General features: G+C 44.0%; 1 protein-coding gene across 13 annotated transcripts in view; it reads left to right on the top strand.

Annotated features, from left to right (window-relative positions):
* The window catches only part of Limch1 (LIM and calponin homology domains 1), a 316282-nt gene that overhangs the window by 272836 nt on the left and 17842 nt on the right, over positions 1-25604 (top strand). For 6 of the 13 annotated variants that reach the window (XM_036200119.1, XM_036200116.1, XM_036200114.1 and 3 more), the window contains 8 exons: positions 9909-9990; positions 10811-10974; positions 14738-14843; positions 19118-19158; positions 20547-20627; positions 22235-22327; positions 23227-23379; positions 25300-25424. In XM_036200119.1, coding sequence (XP_036056012.1) covers positions 9909-9990; positions 10811-10974; positions 14738-14843; positions 19118-19158; positions 20547-20627; positions 22235-22327; positions 23227-23379; positions 25300-25424 — 845 coding nt within the window. Of the gene's footprint in view, positions 1-9908; positions 9991-10810; positions 10975-14737; positions 14844-18418; positions 18494-19117; positions 19159-20546; positions 20628-22234; positions 22328-23226; positions 23380-25299; positions 25425-25604 lie in introns of all 13 variants that reach the window. The other 7 variants (XM_036200124.1, XM_036200125.1, XM_036200117.1 and 4 more) reach the window with 3 other exon arrangements.

Genomic DNA, 25604 nt, shown 5'->3' with positions numbered 1-25604 from the left:
CCACCTCCATTCATCATGAGGTACCCCCTTGCCAAACCCACACACTGGACCTGATAGCAAATTCGTCCTCTTAGCAGCCCTATGAGAATAAGTTTTGCCAGAATTGTTGAGAGGATGTCGTTCTCCCTACAGCGTTCCCCCCCCCCCCCCCCCCCCCCCCCCCCTGCCATGCTCTGTGACAGAGACTCACATGGGAAGAGACCAGTCACTTCTTCACCAGGTGTTGTGACCCGGGCAGATGCTCATCTCCTGTATTGTAATTTTACTTCCACTTTGTGTAACTGTCACCACCAACTGGGGACACGGTCCAGAGCGGCAGGATTGGGGGATTGAGTTCTGCTACCAGGAGGGGAGATCCTAACTAGTCAGATAAACATTCACTTCCGCTCTTACATTTAAACTAGAACACCACACACACACACACACACACACACACACACACACACACACACACACACCCCGTAATTAAACACTATGGGCCTGGGCTTGCTTTTCAGGGAAAGTAGCAACTCTCTCCCCACTCCATATTCCTCAGGAGCATTTTCTAGATTCCCTTCATTCTTAAGTGACTACACGCTTAAGAAGCAGCATCCATGATATGAAATAAATTGTGTTATTTCAGAAGTCTGCATGTCCCCATAAGAGGAACTCCAAAAGAAAGGCGACCTTGTGGCCTTTCTTCCCCACAGCCAACACTATCCAGACAGCCTCAGAGGGCAGATCCAAACTCATGGGCAAGCCTGGGGTTGCTTCCTCTTGTGTAGTTTTTCCTAGTTAGGATTCATTTCTAGTTGAGTAAACTTGAGTGTTGACAACAGAGGCTGACATTTATGATCTCTAGTACTTTAAGCTCTTAAACTTGATAGGAGTTATTCCATTATTCCATTATTTTCTGAATGGATCGATCTATCTGTCTGTCTATCTATCTATCTATCTATTTATCTCTCCCTTCCTCCCTCCCTCCCTTCCTCCCTAACTCTGTTCATGCATTCGTGCGTGCGTGTGTGTGCGTGTGTGTGTGTGTGTGTGTGTGTGTGTGTGTGTGTGTGTGTGTGTGAAAAGTTGTTATCTGTACTATGTGGAACTTTGACTTATTACTAAAAAGTTCTTCACTTACACTGGTTATTTAAGATTCTAAAACTTGCCGGCAGTGGTGGCACACGCCTTTAATCCCAGTACTCAGGAGGCAGGTGGATCTCTGTGATTTTGAAGCCAGCCTGGTCTACAGAGTGAGTTCCAGGACACCAGGGCTACACACAGAAACTGTGTCTCAAAAAACAAACAAACAAAAGATTCTAAAACCTTTCCACTCAAGCATGTTATCCCAGAAATCATCTTAAAGGAATCCCTTCCCAAAAGTGAGTCATTTGAGTCCTGCCTGTTTAGGGAGTTTATTCAGGAGGATTGTTGCAAGTCTGAGGCCAGCCTAGCCCACGTAGTAAGTTCCTGGTCAGCTAGGGAAACAGTGAAACACCATCCAAAAATTAATAGATAATTGTTTTTTTAAAAGAAGAATCAGAGGCTGGGTAGTGGTGGCGCACATCTTTAATCCCAGCACTCAGGAGGCAGAGGTAGGCGGATCTCTGTGAGTTTGAGGCCAGCCTGGCCTACAGAGTGAATTCCAGGAAAGGCACAAAACTACACCAAAAACCCTATCTGGGGTGTGGGGGGAGAAGGAGGAGGAGGAGGAGGAGGAGGAGGAGGAGGAGGAGGAGGAGGAGGAGGAGGAGAAGGAGGAGGAAGAAGGAGGAGAAGGAAGAAGGAGGAGGAGGAGGAGGAGGAGGAGGAGGAGGAGGAGGAGGAGGAGGAGGAAGAAGAAGAAGAAGAAGAAGAAGAAGAAGAAGAAGAAGAAGAAGAAATCTTACTCTTTTGTTTACTTCCTTTTCTGTTATTCCAAAAAAGCAAGCAAATTGAAGACGTGAAATGAATTGATCCTAGTGGGAATGGTGGCCATCTTAAGACAGAATGTTGTATTCCCATGCCTCCTAAGGGCTGGTACCGGGTTGGACTTGACTTTTCTGTTTCTAACTCATTTTCCCAGTTCTGTGGGGCCATCAAAAGAATAGTGTTCTTTTTAAATAGTGTCTTTCTTCCAAAAACTGCATTCTCAAACGAGACACCCTCTACAGAGGAGTAGCCTCACCCACCACTAAAATGTCACAGTTGCCTTAGGGCAAGTTGGAACACTGTGCAAAGGGCACAGGGGTAACAGTGTGAATTCAGAACGTGAGGTGAGCCACGAGGAAGTGAGGCCATGACGCTCCTGCTGGGTGCTCTGAAGTGGGAGTGATAGCCTCCCGGGCTGGCATGGGTACTTTTTATGATGACACGTCATCTCTTTCAATTTTCTACAACTTCCTCTTTCTCATTGGATACCATTGAGACAGTGATTTTCTTCTTTTATAATTAGATTGGAAGGAAATCTGGATCTGTTCTGATACCTGGGCTTTATCGACCTAGACTATCCCATTTCAGACAGACCCTCCCCGGTAGACTCAGTTGTATAAGAATAGGAGTATAATGTTTGTATAAATGAACTAGAGAAGGGCATCAAACAATATGTAATCAGATGCTTGGTTATAGACTAAGGGCACCAGAGGACTGTAAGATGGCAAAGAATGGGTGAAATCAGTATAGAGTAGATGTGGTCTGTGAAAGTTTGTGGGGGGTGTGGGCTTTGACTATGAAGCCTTACCTTCAGCGTGGATAATCACATCAAATTAGAGGAAAGATGTGGCTGTTCCACATAATGGGAATATTAGAATCAGAGGACCCAAAAGGGATGCCAGGTGGTGCTGGAGACTAGCTGCTATCCTGTTCTAGCCCAAGGGATTGATTCCCCTCCCTCCCTGTTACTTGTGAGATCTTTCAGAGTTTAGTTTATTTCTATATCTCTGTTAGAAGCCAAATTTACAAAAAGCTAGCCCCTTGCATTTCAAAATACTGGCTTCTGTTAGAAACCATGTCATAGCACACATGCAGGTTCCTAGACCTACAGAATCGGAAAGGAAATGGAGAAGTTTTCCTAGTGAAGATTAATCTATCCTATGTTTAGCAGCCTATATTGAAAGGCATGCTTTTGTCTTCTGGATGTTTAATGCTGATCGTCAACTTGATAGGTCCTGTGATCACCTCCAAACATGTCTAGATTGGGTTAACTGAGGTAGGACGAGCCCCTCTAAATGTGAATGGCACCATTGTATAGCACTGACTGGAAAGGAGAAAGGGCACTGAGCACCAGCATCCATCTCTGTTTTCTGACTGTGGATGCCATGTGACCAGCTACTTCAGACTCTTGCTGCTGTGACTTGCCGCCATGACAGGCTGTATCCCCTTGAACTATGAGCCAAAAGAAACTCTCCTTCCCTTAAGTTGCTTTTGCTGGGTGTTTTTAATCACAAGAGAAATAACTGAGATAGTCTCCCTCAAAGCTATCTCCATGGTGGTGGCCGTGTTATTTGGTTTTTGTCCATTGGCCATTTTATCCTTCAATTTGAATCTCTTCCATGCTTGGTGGTCTGACAATGATCCTCTCCTGAAATACCTCAAGAACACCATGCATTAGGCTGGACTCTCCTGAACACGTGTAAGTGTCTGACCTTGGCCTGTATTTAGAAAGAAGTTAGTAGACTAGCATTACATACACTAATACATGTCAGACGGTAATTGTAAGAATGCACATCTGCCAGTGATTAGCATAATGCCAAGGCGACTTGTACACCACAGGTGCCCTTAGTTTTGATATTGCCATACAGCAAATGCAAGGTAAAATAGTACTCCGCACCCCACACCCCAGAAACCCAAAATCTGGAGAATTTACATAAGATCATCAAAATTACTGTTTTGAGCAGATGTGAATTTCACACACATGAGGTAAACTTGTCATCTCCCAGCTGCTTATGTCGATCATTCCAGTTCATTCTCTGAAAACCAGGCAGCTGTGAACAGTTCTTTCCAGAACACTCCATTGCTAATAACTCTCTGTTCTTCCTTTGGCTCCTGTGGTGTTCCCCAGTCTCGGCTCCCTTGTGCCACCTGGGCTCCCAAGACTCCCCTCTGTAGACAGGAGTGACCCTTCCATCACTCCATTCCATGAAGGCTGACCAGATCCCCATCACACACACACTCACTCATACCAAATGATGGTGGCAGTTTTTCCTCGGCTGAGCCAAACTCAGCTCCTGGGTATCTCAAGCACTCCCCCAGCTTTTCTCAAACTGAGTGATGAGGTGGGTCTGTGTTCCCCATCTTGAAAAAGCTTGTGGCCCTCCTCAAAAAAAAAAAAAAAATCAGCACTTTCCTTCTGTTTTCTGATCCAGGGGAACAATCAGATCTTTCTTACCCCGTTCTGCTTTGCCGTGAGAGCAAGGCAAAGGCATCCGAGTAGGCGCTGTTTGCCTCACAGCTCACACCAACTGCAGATTCCTTTCGGATGTCAAATGTTGACAGGCATTTCTTCATAAAGTGTTTTTCCCTAGCTAGAAGTAAGCGTGAGGCTGATAGATGAATGCTTTTGAAAAAAAATCTATTAAGTATTATCTTAATACTTTTATATAGAAGCCTAGCAGTTTCAAGAAAATGTACATCAGAGGAAGTAAATTAAAGCTGGCCTGTCTCCAGTGGTTTGAAAAGCAGATTATAAATAGCACAGTCCCAATGCATGTATATATGTAGCATTTAAAGTCTGGAGAAACTGGTCTCCTGTTTTGCTTCTTCTCCGTCCAGCGGTGACAGATTCTTAATGGCCCAAAAGTAGAAGGAGAATCATATGCACAGCACATGTGGCACTGGGTCATGATGCCAGGATGCAAATACATTGGTTTTCCAGGCTCACGTCCAAGACCAGAGTCAGAAAACCTCTCACAGTCCCAGAATAGTCTCTCAAGAAGTTCCTTGGACATCACCATAGAGGTCAGGTGATGCTCTGGAGCTTAGATCTCAGCCTGGATCTTACCCTTCCATCTTACAGTCGCCACCCCTTAGATTGCTCTCTGCCAGCCTGACAAGGCTGAGGTTCCGAGGAGCAGCCGGTAGCCAGGTAGATTTTTGTGGCTAAACCATGTGATTCTGAAGCCAGGAAGTTGCCACCTCCTGCCTGTGGCCTTGGGGCTGAGTTGGGCAGTGAGGCCAGCTTGGATGAGTTCTTGACTAAGGGGAAGCCAACTCCTGGCTTTGTCACGTGTAAGCCCTTCTGGGCACTCATTCATTCCCATCCAGCACTCTGTTTGTGTTGACTTGTTTTTGTCCTTAGGAAGCATTACCGCTTGGAGGAGGGAAGACCTCTCTTCTGAGCTGTAACTGAGGGAAAGCCCAAGTCAGAAGGCACATTTGCCAACAAGGATGTGTTTCTGAAGCAAACCTCTGATTCTATCAGGGCTGGTTAAGACTGCCAACTTTGAACTCATTTCCTTGGACGTAATGCCATTAGTACAGAAATAACAAGCATTCAGGATGAAGAAGCCAAACTTGAGTTAATTAAACCAGCGTTGGGAATTTCCCTTCATTACAGATAGTCTTTGTATGTTGCAGAACGCAGAAAACTTTATAGAAAGAAATGTAAGGTGCCCATTACATTACCACTGTTTTAAGCTATTTGTTTAAATAGCTTAAAAATAGCCTTTTCTTTTTCTTGGTGCATACAAGGAGTTCTTAAACTGAGTTGTTGCTTCTTTGCTCACAACTTTCCCTGAATATTTTGCTAGTGGTAACTTGATTTGGGTGAATACTGCATATTTACACCAAGCTTTTGAGCATGGATTGTATATTCATTTAGAAAGCATTTGCTTTCCTCATAGGGGTTATGTGTCCACCCTTGCCACTTTGAACCCAGGGATGGCTTGCTGGCCAGAGGCAGTTATGGTCTTGGCTTATCTAAGAAGAGGAGCTGACCAAACCGCCTTCTGCTCTGAAGGAATCCAGCAAGTCCTAACCTTTTGCTGAGTGATGAGCAGAGGTAGAGGAAAGAGCAGGATTAGAAATGGCAGTTAGAATTGTTTTTACAGTGAGCTCGAAAGTCTTGAGTAGTTACTTACTTCTACCAGATCAAAAACTAAATCCTGAGAGACCACTGAAGGGAAGTATGACTCTAAGGCCAGATGGTAGCATGGGGAGGTTATTGGCATAGCTCAGAACTCCTGCCTCCCCTGCCTGGCACTGGCACCCTGGCAAGCCACTTACCTTCAGCCTGTGTAAAGAGAACCATGTTGATACTGCCCTTCAGTTCACCCTGATGGGTCAGTGGCCTCGTCCATATCAAGTGACTCAGTAGCACTGAAACCTGCTAAATGAGGTCAATATGGATCATGGTAACTGTATTACAGACATTATTGAACCACAATGAACAGCAGGGTGTAAGGGTGGTTCTTGACCATCATTTCAGAGTGGGTGTTGAACTGTATAGACATACTTTAGCAATCTGAGAACTTGCAAAGGTAGGTCTGTTAGTCATGCATAACTAAAATATTACTGGAACGTGATATGCCAGTTACATAACCCTGGTTGAAGTAGTTAATGCTGGTGGATCTTGTCCTGTTTGCATTATGCATGATGGCAGGCAGACTTTGGGAATGCTCTCATTTCATTGAGTTCAGGTGGCACCCTTTCTATGTTTTAATGTCTTCAAATCAAGACTACTCTTGCAATCTGTAGTGTGCCATACTTAGCAGTGTGCTTTCTTTCTTACAAGTGCCTGAAATAATACAGCTTGAACTGGATGGCATCTTAGATCACAGAAAACATGTTCATCTCTTTGTTCATTTTAGTCTCTGGACCTTGTGTGTAGTTACTCAGTTCTCGGAGTTGGAAACACGAGTGTTCCCAAGAGGCGCCTTCATCACTAGTTAGCTGCAAATTTGTTTTCCAGCCTCAGATAGTTTTTTGTAATTTAGTCTGTTAGGAGAAGGAAGCTAAGGATCAGTAATCCTGCCAGGACTTTATATAACATCATAAAGCAAAACCACCACCAGGTGTTAATGTTTCTGTTTGTATCAGAATGGACTTCAAAGATAAAGTCTAGCTTATTCTTTTACAGTGTTGAACTGATTGGTCTTCAGTGATTCCTGTAAATACATTACACACACACACACACACACACACACACACACACCTTCAATATAATAAAAGAGATTTTCGGTCTGGTTATTTTTATTCATTATATTTCTTCCTTTGTTTCTTTTTGTTGTTACTGTTTTTGTTTTTCGAGACAGGGTTTCTGTGTGTAGCCCTGCGTATCCTGGATCTCACTCTATAGACCAGGTTGGCCTCGAACTCACAGAGATCCACCTGCCTCTGCCTCCTAGTGCTGGGACTAAAGGTGTGCGCCATCATCATTCATGTACCACTCTGTTCATTCATTTATTTTTTAAAGGGATTCAATTCAAGCTTGTTGTTATGATTAAATATATTAAAAATCCATTAAATAATATCAATGTGGTTATTTTCTGACTGTATTTTTCTTATTGACAGTGTGTTTGGGGAATGTTTCTTTCTTCCTTCCTTCCTTCCTTCCTTCCTTTCTTTCTTCCTTTTTGTGCATGCTATACAAACATTCTACCATTTATCTACATCCCTAGACCTTTTCAGTTTTTCTTGTGATAGGGTGTTACTAATTTGCCAATGCTGGGCTTGAACTTGTGATCCTGACTCAGCCTCTGCAATGGCTGAGATTACAAGGGTTTTTAAAGCCAACCTCAAGACATAAACTTAGTCTCAACTGTTTGAGAGGCTGAAGCAGGAGGATTGCAGGGTCTTTCTGGATACAGAGTGAGTTCAAAGATGGCCTGTGCAAATTATCAAGACTCTGACTTAAACAGTGAGAAAAGGCTAGGAACAGGGTATGGTTCAGTGGTAGAATGTTTGACTTGTGTATAGGAATCTCTGTTGAGTCCTCAGTACTGGAAAAGAAAAAAACTACATTTTTAACTTGATGTTATGCTCTTTCCAACTTGATATATGATTATCCATCACTAGAAAATTCCAATCTAATTATGAGTATTTCCAAGTATTTCACACTCAAAAAAAAAAAATCACATTTTTTCCACTAGATAGTGTTAAAGTCTTTTAGAAGCTTGAAAGGTTTTTCTTTGAAATTCCTTTTTTCAATATTAAAAAAGTTTTACATTTATTTTGTGTGTGTATGTATATAACGTGTGTATGTACATATGTGTGTGTTATGAGGGCACAAGTATGCCGTGGTGTGCCTGTGGATGTCAGAGAACAATTTAAGGGAATTCTTTTTCTCCTTAGAAGGTTTTTATGAAGAATTTAATAATGCCTCTCCTGAAAACCAATGTTAGCTCTTGTCTCAACACCTTTTAAATTTTATGAAATGTTTTATACACACTAAAATTTCAACTTTAGTCTTTTACATAAAACTTTTGCTAAAATAATAGTACAGGAGTATTATTATAGATGCTCACACTCTTTGGCACAAGCATTCTTCCAGACACACTTGGTTTCACCTTCCACTTACTGTTATAGAGCAATTAAGACAAAAGGAGGAGAATTTCAGACTCAGCTCTAGAGTGAGTTCACCTGCCCCGTGAAGATGGTGTGGAATGTCAGGATGGTTTTCTGATTGTCCAGCGTTTATAATACATGAAACACTAGATAAAGAAATGGAAAGATCATCGCCACATGCACACACATTTAAAAATAAGCACTATGAAGTTTCTGTTTCCTTGGAGTTTTGTTTCTGTTTATTGTTTTAGTTTTCCTTGTGGTCCTTCCATACGTACACTGTCCATTGCTCATTCACCCTCTCCCGTTGCTGTCTGCTGCCTCTCCCCCTGCCGCCGCTGTTCCAATGTTAGTCTTCCTTTGCTTTTATCTCACACACACATATATGTCACACACACACACACACACACACACGGCATGTGTGTATGTATGTGTGTGTGTATATGAGTATAAATGAATGTACATTATATATTTTAATATGTGTACTAACAGATACATTTATATGTACATAAGCATATTCACAATCTTACATATGTAGACATAATGCTGTGTATATATGAACTTTAAATATTTTAACTTCACATTGAATAACAGTTTTCACACATCACCACTGTATAGCATGTTTGTTTCTTTTGCAGCGCTTGGGCTCAAACAAATTCACAGTCTCATGAACACTAGGCAAGCACTGTCCCACTGAGCAATGTCCCCAGCCTGCTGATCATCTGATGTTCAGTGACTGTGCAGTACTTCCCTTCATAGTCCTAAGTAATTCATCTCGCTGTTCCCCGTCTGATGCGTGTTGCTATGCAGCTGACGTTGTAAAAAGCACCGCGCTGACAGCAGGGAGGCAGGGCTGGGAGAGAATATTTGACTGTGGCGTGGCCAGTGAATGGCATCCGTGTCAAGGGGACCCATTAGTGGAAGACGGAGGGAAGAAAAACTAACCTTAGTTCCCAGCTGTCGGAACGAAAGGACAGAAATGGCTATAAAAACTCCCGAGAGCTTCGAGGATAAAACCTACAGTGTTAAGAGCCACAGGCAGCTATGCCCAGGACAGCCAACTGTGAGGTTTATCCTTTAAAAATCAAACCAAAATCCCCTCTGCTAGCGATAGGACCTGCAGCCAACTTGAAAGGCATTCTGGAGCAAGCAGATGGTAACTTGGATTTATGAGATTTGGTGGTAAGACAAGGAAGTGAGGGCGTATGTGTAAGGGGAGGGCTGGGGGCAGTGGCGTGCTGGTGTCCACTAGTTCACGCTAAAAAATGCCTCCTTCCAACAAAATAGATCCCCTAGGATCTACGTAAAGCTGCTGCTTGGAACCAAAAGACAGTTTTTGTGGGCAGCCTACCCTGTTGGCCTGAAAATTATTATTGAGGAAACAGTCTTTTGCTTTTCAGAACTTTCAGGGGTTTGGTTTATTCAAGGGAGGAAAAAAAAATCTTTTTCAGGCAGCCTCTGATGAAACTGAGTCAAATGGCCAAGAGGATGAGAACGGTGAGGAGACACAGGACGTGGAGCCGACCTCAGCAGGTCTGTTTCATGGCATGCTGGGTTTTAGGTAAAACTTGGTAACTTGTGACAGAATTATGCCGGTTTCTCCCACTAAACTTCAGGGGCTCGTCAGGCTCTGTGGTGGTGCTGCCACCTAGAGGCTGTGGGGAGAAATTCTCACTATGGCATTAACGTTGCTATAAAAATAGGAACTCAGGCTTTGGGTTTTGGGTCGTTTGTTTTGTGTACTCTGATATTTTATTCCTAAAAGTATGTCTTCATGCTTATTAAAAATTACATGATTCCTTTATAGAAATAATTCAAGCACTGAGTTGTCTAGTTGCTTTGTAGTCCCTGTTGATAAACATTAACTCAGGGAGGAAAGTGTTGAATCTTGGAACTCCCAGATCACAGTCCATCCATCAGAGGGGGTCAGGGCAAGAGCGCAAGTCGGGACCATGGAGGCAGGAACCAAAGACCGTGGAGGAACATTGCTTGCCTGGTGGGAGCTGTAGAGAAAGACACGTAATGTCAGCCTCTAGCCTCCAGACAAGGACAGCAGCTCACACAGCAAGGGAAAGTTAGCTTGTCACCCAGTCACACGGACAGACGGGCCTGTGGACATTCCGCCCCAATGTCATTAAATATTTGGTGTCACGTGGTTCTCAGATGTGAATCGTGACTGCTCAGAACAGTCTTTGATAGTCGGGCAGTTTGATGGGAATCCTGCCACCCCGGGCCCTTGGCTGTGTCTCCTTGTCACCCAGCTTGTCACCAGGAGGGAGGACTCTGATGAAATGGCCACAGCGACTTGGAAGGAAAGTTATCCTTTGTATGGTTTCCTTCTTCTTCCCTCCAGAGCCACGGCATTTTACCACAACTGTGACCCGATGCAGCCCGACCGTGGCCTTTGTGGAGTTGTCCTCCAGCCCACAGAGGAAAGCTGAGGTACCGGAAGAACAGGACCAGAAGAAGCCAGGAAATGACATGAGTGGGAAGGTAGAGTTGGTACTGTCACAGAAGGTGAGGACACGGCGGAGCCAGGGTTCTATCCCCAGGGTAACATGGCTTCCAGGGCCACCAGCAGTCCTGAGGACTGACGTGCTCACCTGACCTTCTCCCTGTCTTCAATCTGTATTTCTTTCTCAAAACTACACTGCATGTTCATCATTAAACATCACACACACACACACACACACACACACACACACACGCACGCACGCACGCACGCGCACACACTCCCATACGTTGTAAAGAGACACCATGACCAAGTCAACTTATAAAAGAAAGCATTTAGATGGGGGCTTGCTTACAGTTTCAGAGGATGAGTCCATTTTCATCACGGTGGGAAGTGTGCCGTCAGACAGGCAGGCATGGTGCTGGAGCAGTAGCTAAAAGCTTGTATCTGATCCACAAGCAGGAAGCAGAGGGAGACAGACAGACGCAGTGAGAGACTGGGCCTGGTGTGGGCTTTTGAAACCTCAAAGCCTGCCCCAAGTGACACACTTCCTCCAATAAGGCCACAACTCCTAATCTTTCCCTACACCATTCCACAGGCTAAGGAAAAAGGGTTCAAATATATGAGTCTATAGAGGCCGTTCTCATTCAAATAACCACTGTCTATGGAGAGAGAGAGAAAGGGAAATATAGACATTGCATTATGATTATGTCAAATACCATAGTTATCTAAACACATTTGTTAAATGTACAAACAATAGAATGAACGAGGGGTGTTCTGTACTTTCAGCATTTACAATTTTCAAGATACTTACTTTTATTTAAATGTGATCATGTTGTAGAATCCTTTTAAAGTTAGGCTTTCACTTGCTGTGAATGGACTTGCTGGTTTGGTTTTTTAACATGACATCTTACTAAATATTCCCTTTCTATTGTGTACCTACTTCTTAGCACTGGTATGTCTGATACCCCTGGATTTGAATATCAAGAAACTGGGGATTACTGTGAGCTTTAAAGTCTTGCTCTTAATTAAATGTAGTTCATATTTAGAGTCGTATTTATATTAGTTGGGTTTGTTTTTAAATGTCAGATCTAAAAACTCTTCACATTTGTCTCTAAATTTCTAAAGAATTTTAGAAATCATTAAGGGGTACATTCCAGACCAAACAGACACTCCCTGGAACATGGCCCTGACCTCTGTGAAAGCCCCAAGAGAATCCTCATGACCACCAAGGGGGACCATGCCATGTATGGTAGTCGAATTATTTATAGCAGTGTTCCACTGATAAAAATCAAGCTAACTACAGATTTGACCTTAAAGTGAAAATTGTACCACTTAATTCCATTTCATACATCATTTACTCAGGCACATTAACTGTGCACCTACGATGTGCCAAGTGCCATACTAGACACTAGATATTTGATAAGGAACAGGACATAACACCTAGCCTCACAGAGCTGAGTGGAGTGTCCTTGGAAGAGCCTCTAAAATGCCTATAATCTGATGTGAGTATTTCAGACCTCAGCTAGTCCCCCTTTTTATACAGAGAGAATTACTGAGCTGTCTGGAGGTCCGCAGAGGACAATTGAATCACGGGTCTCACAGCAGAGTGGGACAGGCAGGGTTTGCATCTTTGCCAATTGTACCTTATCTCCCATGTGTTTGTGATCATTATTTACTTAGTGTACTCCAAACTGAGCACTTCCCGTAATGCTAATGTGAAAGGAAAACCTTGTAACATTCCTGGAATTTAGGACTAACCAAACACAGTGACTGCCATAACTTAGTGTATTCCTGGCTAATGCTCACCTGGGTCCCCTCATCAGTGTGAGCCATCTTTGGACTGCCAGTTTCATGTCCAACCACTATGGTTAAACACACATACACACACACACACACACACACACACACACACACACACTCAGGGGTTCTAAGGCTGTTTATCTGTTTTGTTTTTCTGTCATGAACCTTTTGTCTACTTAGTAAACACAAGTCTCAGAATCATATTTTTAAAGTATAAAATATCCAGGATTCCCAGGTCACCCTTGGTATCAAATGCTACAGTGTCCACAGCTCTGAAATTCTGTGCTGTTGACTGCAGGTTCAGAAGCTCTTATTGTTGGTTAGCAAATGGAATGATGGCCTCTAGGGCAACACTTTGCCCACCCACCCTCTCTGTGGACCCCTCCCCCTTGCTCTCTTGGTCTTAGATAATGGTGAGCACCATGCTTGTGACAGCTTTTGATTTTCTGATTTCACTTGGGGATGTTGCCTTTGTAAAAGCAAAGTGCCAGGCTGTCACATCTGCTGTGTTTAACTGTGTTTGCAACCAGTTCTTCTCTGAAGCCCCTTCTTTTCAGTCTACACCATGCAGGAAGTAGTGTCTGTGAGCTTAAGACTGGAGGGTTGTGAGGCCTAGGGAGGTGGCTCACTGGTTAAGAGCACTGAGCTCAGTCCCCAGGACCCACATCAGATGGGTCACAGGCAACCATAACTCTGTGGGAGACCCAGTACCTCTGGCCTTTGTGCATATCTTTTGCTCTCATATGCACGTAACATCACTCATAAACACAGAGAGAGAGAGAGAGAGAGAGAGAGAAGTAAAAATAAGTATTTAGAAAAGTAAAAGACTAGCATGTTGTGAACTTTGGCAAAACCAGACCTCAAGTATCTGCTCTGTGTTGAATGCTGAAGTCTGTACAGCTAGCTGGTTGACCACAGCAACGCTGACCAAAGACACTGATAATATTTTCTTCAAGATTCTCTGAGGATTGAATGTATTCTTAATCAAGAGAAGTACAACAGAGAAGGCATAAACGTTGCCTAGCCTGAGATCACTGGCTGTCACACTAAGCATGGAGAGCAGCTATCAGCTAAAGATGAAAGCAGAGTTCAGCCCTGTGAGAGACAGAGAGAACCAAAACACACACAGCGGCACTCTACATTCAGATTCAGAAGCCGGTGGCTCTCCTCCGGGGCACTGGAAATGTTCGGCAGTCTGTCTCTAGCAGTAGATTGATGGGCAGCGATAAGACAGCAAGAGGGTGCTTCCACTAGGGGGTTTTAGACAAGGAAGAAACAAATACAATTCAAGAGCAGTGATATGAAAATATCCTAGAGCAAAAATGACAATTGTTACAGCCTATAATTTTAGAGCTATTTACCATAAGGACAAATCATCTACTGTGCCTCAAAAACTGTCAGGACACCCCTGTGCTGGCACTGTGAGATACTAGCTGTTATGGGCAAGGCATCTTTGTGAACGGGCAAAGTGTATGCATGTTGCATAACTTCGTAGGAGGGTGGGATACTATCTTCAGAATAATGTCCATTAAACGTGGATTACTATAATGCTTAGCCTTACAGCAAAGATGGTTTTATTCATCTTCTGTAGAATATTTCATCAGCAGGATGTAATACCCAGAATTGAAGCCTTGAGTGGTGGTGCACACCTTTAATCCCAGCACTCAGGAGGCAGAGCCAGGTGGATCGTTCAAAGCTAAACTGATTTACAGAGCAAGTTACACCAGGGCTTCATAGTAAGACCCTGTCCCCCAAAAAAGAGAAGGCAGTGTGGGGGCTCCAAATGTCTTCTGAGGTTGAAGAAAGGGGATCACCACATTTTTATGCCCTTATGTAATTTCTAAGAAAAATCAACCACTCTATTGATTCAGAAAAGTGTGATAAGTCATTAGGGAAGGAAAAATTCTATTGTAAAATTAAATGTTTTTACTTACCAGCTTGTTTAAATAGTCACAGTGTAAAAATGATCTGTGAGGTAAGTACTGGACAGTCTTTCTAATGTTTGTGTCTCCTGCTGTGGTCCAGGTGGTAAAGCCAAAATCCCCAGAGCCAGAAGCAACCTTGACATTTCCATTTCTTGACAAAATGCCTGAAACCAACCAACTGCATTTGCCAAATCTCAATTCTCAAGGTAAGGGCGGGGGTGCTCTCTTAGATCTTTATAGTCCTCCGGGCCCACCTGTGGGAAAATGCACTTCATATGGAAAGCTGGTTGCATCCTTCATGTGATGTTCCTGTAGCCATAGTCTTCGCCGGAGTTTTCGAATTGAGAATTTCAGATTAGTAAACTGGGATGCATTTCTCTTTGACAACAGGACCCTGGCCATGAAGCCCACCTTGTCAGCTAGGCATTATGGGTACAACAGGGCCTGACTAGGTACTGAGACATTCCAACTTGTTTTGTCTTGGCTCCAAAACATGACAAGATAATTAAAAACAAAAACTCAACTTGTTTTTAAAAAAGTTTATCTCTTAATATTATATAAACGTTATTATTAATTCCAGTTTTTATAAAAATGCTCGTTTTATTTATTATAAACTTTGGGGAAGGTGAAAATTTTTTGTTCTATAATAAGTCTTGGGTGTATACAATGATTAATGTAGTTACTCATGCAAAATTTTACTTTTTAAAAAAATTCTTCATGGCCAGGTGGTGGTGGTGCACGCCTCTAATCCCAGCACTCAGGTGGCAGAGGCAGGTGGACCTCTGAGTTCAAGGCCAGCCTGGTCTACAGAGCAAATTTCAGGATAGCCAGGGTGATAGAGAGAAACACTGTCTTAAAACAACACAAACAAATAAAATTCTTCATAATAAGAAATTTTAGAGAGATGGCTCAGAGATTAAGAGCACTTGCTGCTCTGACAGAAGTCCTGAGTTCAATTCCCAGCAACCACCTGGTGGCTTACAATCATCTATAATGAGATCTGGTGCCCTCCTCTGGCATGTAGGCAGAACACTGTATGCATAATAAATAAATAAATGTTTTTTTTTAAAAAGGAAAATTTAATATTTTAAAAAATGAAAAATAAAATGCATGAAACATTTAAAGATGAATCTTAAGTATGTGTGTAATCATACATACACACTAAAGACAGGTTTTAATACATAACATACTTTGGGATGCATTTCAATGTGTTTTGTATAATTGCTATATTTTAATGTTTGATATAATGTAGGGGGTAGCATTGAGAAATATGGGAGTTAAGGATCAGTGAAGGTCTTAGAATTGTGCTGGTTCCCACTTTGTGGACCATCTGTGAGTTAGGAACTCACCCTTTCATTCTTTAAGAACTCAACTCTATGCTCTTTATCCTTGTGGGAAACCCCAGTGCCCACACTCCATGAAGGACCTCAGGAATGTGGACTGGGGAACAAGGCATTCCAAGAATGCTGCCATCCCTGGGGGATTATTCCTCCAAGTGGATAGACTTGGGCTTCACCGATGCAAATCCTCTAGATTGGAAACAGCTGCTGTGGGAGGTCAGATCACAAGGCTCCACGTGCCTCTTTGTTGACATTTTTCTCCAGTATTTTATAGATCTGATGGGTCAGGGACAATGCTATGACATCATTATTCATGGTTTGTCATCGTTTCTCTTTTGAAGAGTGAGAAGCTGTTTGGGGTCACCATTAACACTATCTGAGTTGGTCTCCATTAACTTTTGTTGGTCATTTGGGGAGCCAGAGACAAAACAAGGAGCATTTGGTAGGAAACTAAGTGGTACACATACTAATGGGCATAATTCTCTTAACATAGAGGCAAATTCAGTACCACCTCCAAAGCATTTGACCCAAATCTTTCAGCGTTACAGTCCTGAAAATAATTAATAAAAATAAAACGAACTGGGTCGACCAGTTGGCCATATTTAGACATTGTAATTATGTTCCATGTCTAGCACTTTAAAACTATGTAAATAAGAAATATTGTTAGGATAAACGTGTAAGCCTTATCAGTTAGTCTCGATGGCTCATGTCATCCCTCATTAAATACAAGGCATTCTGGTGTTGAGAAACTATTGAAGTAAGGAACTTTACTTCATGCTTTATCCAAGTTGAATAATTTAAAAAATAAAAATTCACAGCATCGGAGTCTTTTAGAGGTCATTTCTAAGGGAGAACTGGATTTGGCAGGTGCTCGTTCTGTTGTGACACGTGGTTCGTGAACTCTGTGACTTTAAATGTGAGTCCTGGGGATAGAACAGCTGGGCTTAAATTCTCGATCTTCAAGTTCTTAGCTGCATAGTTTTCCCCTTTCGGTTTTCCCTATGGGCTTAACTATCACCTGTCCAGTAGAAGTAACCATACACTGGTTTTTAAGAGAATTGGATTTAGCGATTATAGAATTATAGCAGTAAGGGTGGAAGTGTAGAGTCAAGTGCTGGGAAGAAATAATAAACTCTTCTGGAACTGTTTTAAGGAGGAGGAGGAGGAAAATAAAAGCATTAACAGGACATGGCTTGAAGCAATAGTTCTCAAACCTGAGTGTGTGCCTGAGCCTACAGGGCTGGGGCCAAACCCTCAGGGTCTGGTTCTGTAGATCTGGCCAGAGGCTCCACCTATACTTTAGCAAGACCACATGCAGGTGATGTGGCATCCCAGGAATCCCAACCTGGAAGCCACTGACTTGAAGTATTTATTTAAATGGTGCCTCAGAGACATTGCTGATGGGTAGGAAACTGGATATAATGCTTATTTAGACTCCACAGAATACAGGTCTTTCTGGAAGCCAGAGGCCTCTAATAATATAACCTTTGAAGACATGATTGTCTTTGGAGTGTGGTGGGAGAAGTCCTGGGTTATGACCCAGATTTGAGAACTTGGTACACACTGAAGCGACTAGTATGAATTCCAGCATCCAGTCCAAAGGAACCAGAAGCCCTGGGGCCACACCTCATAAATTCTCTCTCCCCCAGAAATTGGGGTCTTCCCAAATTCTTTAAAGTCATCTATTTATAGATGCTCACAGGCCACTGCAGATCTGCCTGTCAACCCAAATAAGATTCCACAGGCGCCCCCAGGCACACACATGCTCATCATCAGTACAGTCTTTCAACGCTGTGGAAACATTCATAAAATACGCTTAAAGCTGACAGATTGCCTTGATCCAACTCTCTGGAAACAGTCAAGTTATGCCAAAGTTATGTTTCTGCAAAACACGGGCTTGAATATGCAGTGTCCGCTGCTCTGAGAACGCGAGTCGCAGAGCCAATGTGTAAGATGCAAGTGTTTGCCAGGAGTTCTGTCTGCTTGGTGCACCACAGGCTGTCACAGACGTGTACCTGTCTGTGTGTGTGACAGGAAGCCAGCTACATCATTGCCCCTTCATCAGGTGGGATGTGGGTAACATCATGATCCCACCACACATCTCCACCGCCCTCTTAGACTTTCCTAAAGTTTCTCCTGCACAGCATACTGCTGCGTCATCATGACCTTTAACCCTTCAACAATCTCCCCCACTAAGTATGGGTCTAAAAACTTGTACTCAGCACCCACAACAACAGGAGCGCAGACTGCCCGGTTCTACTGCCCATTGTCCGTATGGTCAGGTCTGACGTGTATTCTGGTGAGCTGTCTTACTTTAGGTTGAGAGTCATTCAGTTCCAGGCTCTACCACGGCTGACCCTTCTTGGACAGGTGGGGATGTGTTCTCAGCTCTCACCCGGTTTCATGGATTTCTGTTTATTCTGTTTTGCCATCCGATCTAGAGGTGCCTAGCAGTGCCAGTGTCCCGCTGAGAGTTCAGAACTCTTGGCGACGGTGCCAGTTTTTCTCCCAGTCAGGTAAACGACATTCTGGGTCGCTGCCTTTCTTTTATGTAAAATCCATGTTGGGGCAACCGATGGTATCTGTCACTGTCTTCATTTCTGACTTCAGATACTTAAGAGAAGAAAGATGCTTGTTGGTGACACACAGTTAGCAATGAGCTTGCTCTCAAATTGGGAGGAATTTCACAGGACTTTATATTGGTTTCTGAGATGCCAGAGAAATAGCACCATCCACCTGGCTCTTTACCAGACTGCGTGAAAACAAAGATTCGAATCCATGGCCTCCAATGTGGTATTCTCTTGTTAACTGTGTCGCTCTCTGGATAACATCTCTGAGTGGTACTTCTCCATGTCAGACAGCAGGAGACCTGCTTCCTTCACTGGAATGCAAGGTGTCCTGAGAGCCAGCACTAATGGCTTAGTCTTCGCTTCCTAGAGTCTAGTACCTGGTGCTACGTGGTGTGCCCCGCTCCTCATCCCTCCTGGTGATGGGCACACCCTGCCGCGAAGCTCTGCTTTACTGTGATTTCCTAATGCTGCTGAAGTTAACATAGGAACTACACTCATAGGATCAAAAGATCACCATGGCCGGAAGCCACTCACACTGATGCCTTCTCTTCTGTCTTTTGTTCTGTGTAGCAGATTCTCCAAGCAGTGAAAAGTCCCCTGTGACTACACCTGTAAGTAGTCCCTCTTAAAGAACTAAGCCATGCATTTAGAGTGATTTTGATCCTCTTAAAGAGTATTCAACCAAAACTGAGATAAAAGAAAAAAATTTTATTTTGAAACAATTTGATGGTTCCTGGTACCAAGATTGTAAAGGCATAGATCATCATTATATGAAGTCAATATCCTGCCCTGCCTGGAAACAAAACACTCATTTCTTCGTATCCTTGAGTCCAGGTTTGCTAGCCATAGGACACTGGAGGTAGTTTATAAATCCTCCTTAATTAATCTTCCTTGACTGTGCAGTGAGATACAAATAGCTTTCTTTTGGGGTCATTGTGAGCCTGACTTGAAATCACCATACGGTTGCTGCTATACGGTGCCTGATAAGGGAATGATCCCTCCCTCTCCAGTGACCAGTCCACGATGCTAACATAACCAGTAGCACTTAGCATCTACAGGCAAATTTGCTCCCTTGGTGGCCATGTAGAATGGACCACCACTTGCCACCTAGCCTCAGTATCTCCCACATTTCAGAACTAGGAACCATATGTGAAAGTTCAATCATATACCTATGCTGGTAACCCCAAGTTTCCTGGAAACTAAGAACCCCAGAATGACTGTAAAGCTGGTATCACCACACACAGCTGAAGAGGATGATATAAGCCATTGACTTCCAAGGTTGTCAAACTCTTCACGTGCCCCTGGGGTGGGGATGGAGAGGAAAGAGCTTTGCAGAAAGATGGACTGCCATTTCCTGTTTGGAGAAGGTAGAACAAGCGGGGGAATCCATGGATTTGGATGGAAAATCCAACTGCATTCTTGTTTGTTCTCAAACTTGCTCAAACCTTCTCGAAGGTTTTTGTTTGTTCTCAGTGTTGGGTGTATTTATTATGCTGGCCTCAGGGCTGGGGCTCCCCCAACTCCTCTTACCTCTCCAAGTAACATCAGTCCACTTTGGAGGAAGCTGTCGTGGAAAGCAGTAATGGTATACAGGCTTCGCTTTGGGTACGACGGTCACTAGTCCTTACACCATGCGTTTCTCCTGGTAGAAGCCAGAATGAGCATGCACCTTGGGCATCATGCTTAGGAGCATGGCTGCTTCTAAACTTCTCATGCTTCTGAGAGAAATGCAGAAAAGCCTTCTCGGTCCTGCAGCTAGTCACTGTGTGTTTCCATGATCCATAAAGAGGCACCAAGGCACAGAACCAGCCTGGCATTTGGGAATCAATGTTAAAAGGGATTAAGTCTGCCACCAAAGAGTGCATTTCGATGATTTGTTTCTACGGACCTTGGGTATCATGTTGGAGGGAGGCTGATTGTCTTCTCTTGCCCTGGCTGGCCCTTGAACACCTACCTAAGTTCTGATCACGGGGTTGTGTTCTTTGTTTTTCCGGAGCAGTTTAAGTTCTGGGCGTGGGACCCGGAAGAGGAGCGCAGGCGTCAGGAGAAGTGGCAGCAGGAGCAAGAGCGTGTGCTCCAGGTAGGACTGGCCTGCCGCCTTCCCTGTGTTCCGTGACTGTGTACTCTGAGTGTCTGTCTGTCTGTCTGTCAGCAAGAGCGTGTGCTCCAGGTAGGACAGGCCTGCTGCATTCCCTGTGTTCTGTGACTGTGCACTCTGAGTGCCCGTCTGTCTGTCTGTCTGTCAGCAAGAGTGTGTGCTCCAGGTAGGACCGGCCTGCTGCCTTCCCTGTGTTCCGTGACTGTGCGCTCTGAGTGTCTGTTGAATTTTTAGCACAGGAACATGGAATCCAGTTCTCTGAAACTCAGGTCTGTTGGTGTTTTGGGTCCAGGCAACAGTCTTGCACCTGCTTGTTCCTGTGAACAGGCCCAATGATGAGAAGGAGTGGGGAAAACATTCACATTAATACTTTAAAAAAAAAAAATGTATCTCCAAGCAGTGATTAAGGGTCAGTCTACCTGGATTCATTATCTCCTTAGCCACCAGTTCCCAGTTCAAGAAGCAATGAGAATAAATTACCCAAAAGATGTTCCATAGCGTTCAGGTAGAATGAAATTTGACGTCAGTCTAATTCCTTCAACAGAATTTTCACGCCATGTTTCAGTGAAAGCTGATAATGGTCAATTCTAGAAATATTTGAAGAAGAAATGTCACATGTTTCCACTTGCCTCATGCCCAAAGTGACCTAGCAACCTTCAAAACTGGCCTATTTATATACTTGGGGTGTGCTGGGAACACATCTGAATAACCTATTTTTAGTTGAAGAGGTGAAGGTTCACAGAGGTCAGATTAACCGCCTGATAGCACATGGCTGATCTGGGCCCAGATCTAAGTCTGTACAACTCTGAAAACTATGCTGTTTCCACTATACACCCGAACACTCGCGTAGAGAAGGTGTAGACCTCATTAAACAGGATGGTTCCCTGCTACTCTAGAACTGAAGTGTGATGTGATTTATTCTAATTTTCTCTTCAGGTTTTTGTCCTAATCCTTTGCCCTGATTCCTATGGGTAAGGGAGTGGGTTCTGTGGTAAAAACAACTACTTGGATTTAGCTCTGCAGTTCAGCTTGGTGTCTTTGAAAACTTCAAAGGGTTAGGCCTTGATTACTTACATGATAGTAAGAGCCTCGGAATTCCCATTCTGAAGTTTGATGGTATTCTGGAGTTGCAGGGTCATTTATTTTGATTTGCGAATTGGCTTTGGTTTCTTCTGTTTGCTTGTTTGTCGAGATTTACTAGGTGACCCTGCCTGGTCTGGAATTGACAGAGACCCTGCTGCCTCTCTCCTGAGTGTGGGATTCCAGGCATGCACCGCCAATCTCCAGCTCCTGGCACGGTTTCGCCAGCAGTGCTGTACTAGGATTAGCAAGAACACCAGTCTCCAGAAGTCCCCATGAAAGCTTTTTGCACCTACGTCATGGCAGCCGCTATCTGGGGACAACTCAGTGCCTGCCTTCCCCTCCAGAGAGACACACAGTCTTTTTTTTTTTTTTTTTTTTTTTTTTTTTGGTATGCATGCATTAGATTCCAAATGTTCACTCACGAAGACTGTCCATAGCTTTAGAAGAGGGGAAACATCCCGGTGATGAGTGTGACGGTCACTTGTTCTTTGGCCATCCCATGACAGGAGAGGTACCAGAAGGAACAAGATAAGTTGAAGGAAGAGTGGGAAAAGGCCCAGAAGGAGGTGGAAGAAGAAGAGCGCAGGTACTACGAGGAGGTAGGAAACTGCCAAGCAGAACGGGACTGTCGCGCAGTTCCGCAAATCTGTCACCGCCCTCCCTTCGTGTCTGCAGCACGTGCTGGCATGGGTGTGTCTGACTCTCTGTGCTCAAAGTGGGGTCCCTTTGGTGGTCTCTTTAGAGAGAACCACATCCTACCGGTTCTAACAGACCACAGTAACACACACACGCACGCACGCACGCGCACACACACACACACACACACACACACACACACCATGTGAATTGTAGGAGGAATGGATTGAACCATGTTCAAGAAGCCACTGTAATCACATCTGTCCTCCGGTCCTATCTGACTCTTGATCTGTCTCAGGTAACATGAACACCGCGACGTATTTCTTAGTGTGTGTGCTCACTTGCAGCAAGAGTGGTTGGCAGTAATAAATTCATTTTAAAGGATAATTTTAGCACTGAAGCTATATACACCCTTACTGTTGACTCCACTACTACACCATGCTAGAGGAGTTGGTGGAGGAGACTTGTCCGGGTAATGTTTAACAACAACAAACAGGCCACATCCTGAAATTTGGAGGAGGCTATCTAACGTGTCTGTTATCTAAAATTGGTTGTCAATATTCTTGGGAACTTTACCTTCAGCAATAACTTAACCGATCAGCTCCACAGTAGATTTTCTTAATTGTGTTCTTCTGTAACACTAATTAAACTTGCTGTTTGCAAATTCGATACAGAGTTCTAAACTGCTGCCCACTTGGTGTTACTTGACTTGTGTTTGTTATTTCATTAGGCAATAAGAGTTCCTAAAGCCCTGCTTATGTGTGTATGTTCTGATGAGTTTGCTTTTCCCGGAGTTCCTTAATGTATTTTTTTCTCTTGACAGATTTAATTTTTTTTTCATTTATCCCCGTCTTTGCCCTAGGAGCGCAAGATAATTGAAGACACCGTGGTCCCGTTCACTCTCTCCTCAAGTTCTGCAGACCAGCTGTCTACTTCCTCCTCTGTAACCGAAGGCAGTGGGACTCCGGTGAGACCACTGATGAAAACCAAGTCTGACATCAGTAACCTAAACCAGGTTTCCCATCACACTTAGTAACTTAAAACCGGAACTGGCTTTTCTTTTTTCTTTTTTCTTTTTTCGTTTTTTTCCCCCCAAGACAGGGTTTCTCTCTATAGCTTTGCGCCTTTCCTGGATCTCTCTCTGTAGACCAGGCTGGCCTCGAACTCACAAAGATCCGCCTGGCTCTGCCTCCCGAGTGCTGGGATTAAAGGTGTGCGCCACCACCGCCCGGCTCGGACCTGGCTTTTCTTCCCGAGCCACATCAGCTCCTACACTGCTGTTGCCAAACCCTAAGCTCCTTCCAGAGAGCAGGAGTCATTGGCCTGGCCAGATCTTCCCAGACAGGCTAACAGGATCTCCAGGAGTAAAGCCATGCACTGGAACCTTCTCTCTGCCTGACTCAAGCATCACTCTTCCCTTCCACAGCCATGTGCCCCTTCCCCACTGCGCCATACATGCATTCCTCTGCATCATTTGGCAGCAGCAGGCATGCCCCCAATGCATTCCCCTCCACTGTGTCATGCATCTCTCTGCATCATTCAGCAGCAGCAGACATACCCCCAGTGTATCCCCTCCAGCTGCCATAAAACTAGCTCCTTATCCCCCAAATTCCACACAAACCTGACGTGTCTTTGAGGGTAGAGAGAGCCTGTAAAGGCTGGTCAGCCCCGCATCTCCCAAGTAAAGTAATGGGGATACTAGATAGAAGAAACATGCCAAGACTTTTAAAATAACTCATGGATGCCAGAGGCCATTTGTCCTGAAGGAAGCTGTCCCATGACTTCATTTTGTTTGGAAAGGGGGCTTTCTGGACCCATCCCTTTTGTGATAATTTCTAGAAAGATCTCAATTGCACACTTATTCTAGTATTTGGGAATCATTGAACTCCATTAGTTTAGAAGACTATTTTTTGAATTGTAGACAGTGGGACGGGTAAAACAGGGTCGGTGCAGAAGTAGAAGAGCAGGTTGGCTGTAGCCAGAGCACACTGTGGGGTGTGTGCAAGCCTACAGTGTGTGGTGTATGCAAGCCTACAGTGCGTGCTGTATGCAAGCCTACAGTGCATGCTGTATGCAAGCCTACAGTGTGTGGTGTATCCAAGCCTACAGTGTGTGTATGCAAGCCTACAGTGTGTGCTGTATACAAGCCTACAGTGTGTGGTGTATGCAAGCCTACAGTGTGTGCTGTATGCAAGCCTACAGTGCGTGTATGCAAGCCTACAGTGTGTGCTGTATGCAAGCCTACAGTGCGTGTATGCAAGCCTACTGTGTGTGCTGTATGCAAGCCTACAGTGCGTGTATGCAAGCCTCCTGTGTGTGCTGTATACAAGCCTACAGTGTGTGTATGCAAGCCTACTGTGTGTGCTGTATGCAAGCCTACAGTGTGTGGTGTATCCAAGCCTACAGTGTGTGTATGCAAGCCTACAGTGTGTGGTGTATGCAAGCCTACCATGAGTCCCATTCATGTACAAGAAGTACATAGTAATAATGTCTTTAAAATTTAGCGCAAAAATGAAAGAAAATTTTCATTATTCAAAGAAAGGAAAGGGAATGGATTGTGTTTCAGGTTGTCCATGGTCAGATATAAGTCATTGGGGGTGGGTTTCAGAGAGTTCATGGTCAGATATAAGTCATTGAGGGTGGGTTTCAGAGAGTCTATGGTCAGATATAAGTCATTGGGGGTGGGTTTCAGAGAGTCCATGGTCAGATATAAGTCATTGGGGGTGGGTTTCAGAGAGTCCATGGTCAGATATAAGTCATTGGGGGTGGTTTTCAGAGAGTCCATGGTCAGATATAAGTCATTGGGGGTGAGTTCCGAGAGTCTGTAGTCAGATATAAGTCATTATGGGTGGTTTCAGGCAGTTCATGGTCAGATAGAAAAGTCATCAAGTGTCTTTAAAGATTATATTCAAAATGATCCCAATTTTTCTATCAGAATAAGATGGACTTGGAAAGCTGTCAAGACAAAGAAAAAGAGAGAAGACAGAAGCCACCTTTCCAGGAGAACGATAGTGACTCGTTGCTCAAGGCTAGAGAAAGTGGTCCACCAGAGGAGGACAGGTATGTGCACATCCCAGACCGTCCACAGGAATATCCAAAGCTGTGCTCTGCCGTTCCCTCCCAGGAAGGTGGTCCCACTGCTTGAAAAGGATCTCTAATGATGCAGTCCATGTTGTTTAAACATGCTCTAACAACTCTGAAGTCCGTGTCTTTGTGCTCTGGAATATACAGACTGATTTG

This window comes from Onychomys torridus, chromosome 10 (assembly GCF_903995425.1).
Source record: "Onychomys torridus chromosome 10, mOncTor1.1, whole genome shotgun sequence".
Taxonomy (NCBI): Eukaryota; Metazoa; Chordata; class Mammalia; order Rodentia; family Cricetidae; genus Onychomys; species Onychomys torridus.
Note: the sequence above shows the minus strand (reverse complement) of the source record. Positions and strands in the feature narration are given on the sequence as shown.